The sequence below is a fragment of the Hipposideros armiger genome, unplaced genomic scaffold (assembly GCF_001890085.2).
Source record: "Hipposideros armiger isolate ML-2016 unplaced genomic scaffold, ASM189008v1 scaffold_405, whole genome shotgun sequence".
Taxonomy (NCBI): domain Eukaryota; kingdom Metazoa; phylum Chordata; class Mammalia; order Chiroptera; family Hipposideridae; genus Hipposideros; species Hipposideros armiger.
In genome coordinates, this window is record NW_017731755.1 from 1,800,828 (window position 1) to 1,804,719 (window position 3,892).

Sequence of the window (3,892 nt, forward strand, 5' to 3'; positions counted from 1 at the left end):
ACACACATAAACCTTCACTGAGGCATACCATGAGCTGGAAAGATTAAAATGAGTAATCACTACTGAAAAGGATTCTCAAGGAAAAAGAAAGTCATACCGAATCAAGAGCCACACTGATTCACCCTCTACAGTGAAGGTATATGAACGGCCATGAGCTCCGCTATGATCTAGTTTTTAGGTTTTGCCTCAGGCACTTGTCTCCCCATTCTATAAAACTTTATGGGAACAGCAATGGATTCTTAATCATTTTTGGATGTTCACTGAATTTTGTTAAACTCATCTAACTAGGCAGTAGGCAGTCTTTACATGTAATAAGTACATGCCTTTCACATATTTGTGTTTATGCCCTTACTGAGCTAGGAAGGCATGTTAGTATACCAACGACTTGAAATAGATATTGTATTCGCATAGAATTAACCCCTGGTAGTTCACAGAATGTGTAAGCACTCATGAGACTCTATAAGAGCAAGAAAAGATTTATTGAAAGTTAGGCAGAGAGACACAGTTTTGTCGGGAACTTCACAAAAGAGTCTTGCCAGGGCAGTTTGAGAGGGACAGCTGCTGTGGGTTTCTGTTTAGCTCGAGTTTATATTTTTCTAAGCAGGATGTAGGGTGCTTGTCAGCTTGCAGGGGGGCTGCCATTACAATCTCTCCTGGAAACTATCCTGTTCCCATCGATGATGGATGTCAGCTTGCCGGGGGTTGCTGTTGTGTTTGGGAACTATTCTGTTCCCATCTATGATGGATGTAAGGTGCAATGCTAGCTGGGGGATTCAGAGCCAAGCAGTTAATTTTTAAGCACTAATTTTTAACCTCATTCTTGCCAGCTCACAGCCTGCTCTTGTTGACTCTATACTTATCTCCTCAGATATTAAGCTACCCTTCCTTGCCAGTGAATAATTATAGTTACAAAGTATTTTATTCCAAGAATGAGATAGACCTGAGCTGCTTAGATTTCAAATAATTTCAGTATTATTTTCTAAACAAAGATAAAGTGCTAGGATAAAGTTTGATAGTTTAATCCAGGTTATTCATTGGAGGAACTTTTCCCAAAAAATCCCAGAGGAGTCCCTCAGCCCTGCCCTCTGCATCTTCTTCAAAAGGTCTGAGGCGTGAAGCTTGGTAATAAAACAGAATAACCAAAAAGGCAGCCCCTTCTTTCTCCCAGGGGACACACAGGCAGGTTTACCTGGGCCATCTCAGCAGCGGTGTTTCCTTTTGCGCCCAGGAAGACCATGGCCAGGGCAGAGGAGACACTTACAGGAGAATAAAACACGTTGTGAGAAGGATTGTCTTGACATAGTACCCTCAGAAGGTGAAGGGCAAAGGAGCCATTTGCTTCAGAAAGAGCATCCATGATGCAGGATCTGGAGCCAGAGAATAAAGAGAACAGCTGCTCAGTACACCTCTGATGTTATGGACCTAATACATGGTAATTTTGGAACTGTACTTTTTTTCATCTTAAAGCTCATAAATATTTTAAGTTTGAGGGAAATCCATTTACTGTTTGTTGCTCTCTGCAAAAAATAAATCAAGTCCAAATTTTAAGGTGATTCGCCAAGTGTGGTAATGGCAGTAGATCAAACAGACAAGTTCAAAGCTCCCTTGACTTACATGGCTTATTCTCCTCCACCTGGCACCTCCTTCTGATCCAGCCTCCGCCTCTAGCCACCCAGAACTCGCCAGTCCCCAGAATCACCTAGGAGCCTTTGAAAACACTGTAGCTGACTCTCCATCCCTTTCAGCTTGTTAATGCCTCAAACATTACATCCTCAGGAGGCTCCTGATTCCTCCTGTAGACAAAGTTTCCCTGCACTCCTTCTACCCTCTCTCTCCCCAGCATAAAGCCCCAGTNTTTTTTTTTTACTTTCTGAACAATTTTAGCTTAAAGGCGGCAGAACTAGGTGGATGCAATGAATGTATGAGAAATTATCAGAGGCAATAAGAGCAGTGATAAAATGCAAAAAAGTACAGGCAACAACTATTTTTGATTCCTTTAGTTCTTTTCTACTGAGTTTAAATTTTCATTCAGAAATGTATGTTTCAATTATTTTTAACCAATCATTTATGCTTTTATAAAGTTAAATTTTTCCATTCCATTCTTTCATCAAACTACCTGGACTTTTGGAAGCTTCCCCCACCTGGCTTATTTTAAAAGGCATTTCCATTGTGCATGTTTTGTTGAACTCTTCATTCCATCTTCCTTTGAAGTAGACTGCGTTGACAAGAACCAGCCTGGTCTGTTCATCAATTGAGTTACCTGGCAACAAGTCCCGAATTTTACCTTTTGAGAAAAGGAAAGAAGATATTCAGTTGATTGTTATAAAAGCATGATGACTAAACTGTGGTAAGGTTTATTGGCAGGTCCTTGATTATTAGTCAAGATCTGAACATTTGTTTTTCAAATTTGCCGAGTTTGGTTTGTGACATACAGAAATCAAAACCAACACATACAAGTGGCATTCATGATCACCAATGCTTTGGGAACATCTACAAAGTTAATGATGTTGAAACACTTCTAAATCACTTAAGGAAAATACTATACCAGGTTGGAGAACAAGGCAAGCAGGAAATGAGAAATGGACTGGAGAGGCGTTGGCTGTTTCACGTGGTTAAGTGGAGGGTTGTATCTAATGCTCCAAAGTTACATGCAATGATAACACTCCACAACTACATGTGGACACACCCCAGGAAGCCAGAATGAATGGCTCAAAGGGGAAATAGCTGGCAATGGGCAGTGGAGGTGCATTCAGGAGCTTCTGGAAGCCTCTAGAAGAGATTTCACTAGTTGATCCTCCAAACACAACACAAGACGTTCCTGGAAAAGGTAAGGTGGAGAAGAGAAGGATACTCCCTCTTCCCCTGGATATCAAGGTGTACCTTTTCAATATAGTAAGAACATCCTTGCTAATTCACTGCCTCCAAATGGCATAAGCAGTAAATATTCCAAGAAGTAACAGGGGAAATAACTGCTAAGTCTTCAAGGAAAGACAACTTCTTGTTCATTACTATCTTGTTTATTAACAGCAATAGGAACGTCCCCAGTGGTACTAAGTATGGTTGGTGCAGAGGGGCCTGAATGGGTAAAACATCACACTACCATTGATCGAGGGGGCCAAGATCCAAACATGCCATTCTCTGAAATGGAAACACATAAGGCTCAACCCTACACAAAGGGTGATTTCAGTCTGCAGAACCAATCAGTCCTGACAGAAGGTTTGCAGTTGTCCTTTCACGGTGAGGTCTATCAAGTCTAATTAAGGGAGTGTAAGTGCAAGACATGAAAGAAACAGTAGAAGAAGTAAGCTTAACGTGTAGAGCGAAGGCGGTGGTGATGGAGGGCCACAGAGAACCTGGAAAGAGGAAGCCCAAGTGTATGACTCAGGGAGGTTTTGACCATCAGTCTCCTTCCTACAGAGATGACGGAATCATCCAGCATGTGAGCATTACAGCCCAAGTGAAAGTATGTTCCAGTTTCAGTTATTGAACTGGAAATTTGACCTACGAGTTTATTTAGTTGTTTGTATCAGTCACTCTGGTCCTGGGAGAATGGACAAAATTAAGTCTCTGTCGTTGAAAAGCTGAGCATCTATGAGTAGATTGAGGTTCAACTCTGCCATGAGGTCCAGCCTGTCTACTTACCTCTGACCATTTGAAACAGCAGTGAAACCAGAGAAGCAAGAAGAGGAGGGGCATAAAAAGAGAGAGGAGAAGGGAGCAGAGCAGGAGTGGGAGCAGGAGAGAGAGAAAGAAGGGGCGGTGGGGGAGGGAGAAGAGGGATGGAAGTGAGAAGGGAAGGGACGGGGGAGGAGGAAGGAGAGATAACATGCGATTCTGACCTTCAGTCTTTTTTGAGACCCAAGTGTTGATATGTTTCTGGGACTGCTCTGCA

At 42.2% G+C, this 3,892-nt stretch overlaps 1 protein-coding gene across 1 annotated transcript in view; it reads right to left on the reverse strand.

The window, feature by feature from the left end:
* The window catches only part of LOC109394035 (serpin B9-like), a gene marked incomplete at its 5' end in the record, with an annotated part of 10,954 nt that extends 7,067 nt beyond the window's left edge, over positions 1 to 3,887 (reverse strand). Inside the window, 3 exons of the mRNA XM_019663803.1 lie at positions 1,190 to 1,367; positions 2,086 to 2,284; positions 3,840 to 3,887. Of these exons, the coding sequence (XP_019519348.1) occupies positions 1,190 to 1,367; positions 2,086 to 2,284; positions 3,840 to 3,887 (425 nt within the window). The remainder of the gene's footprint in view (positions 1 to 1,189; positions 1,368 to 2,085; positions 2,285 to 3,839) is intronic.
* Positions 3,888 to 3,892: the final 5 nt, after the last annotated feature.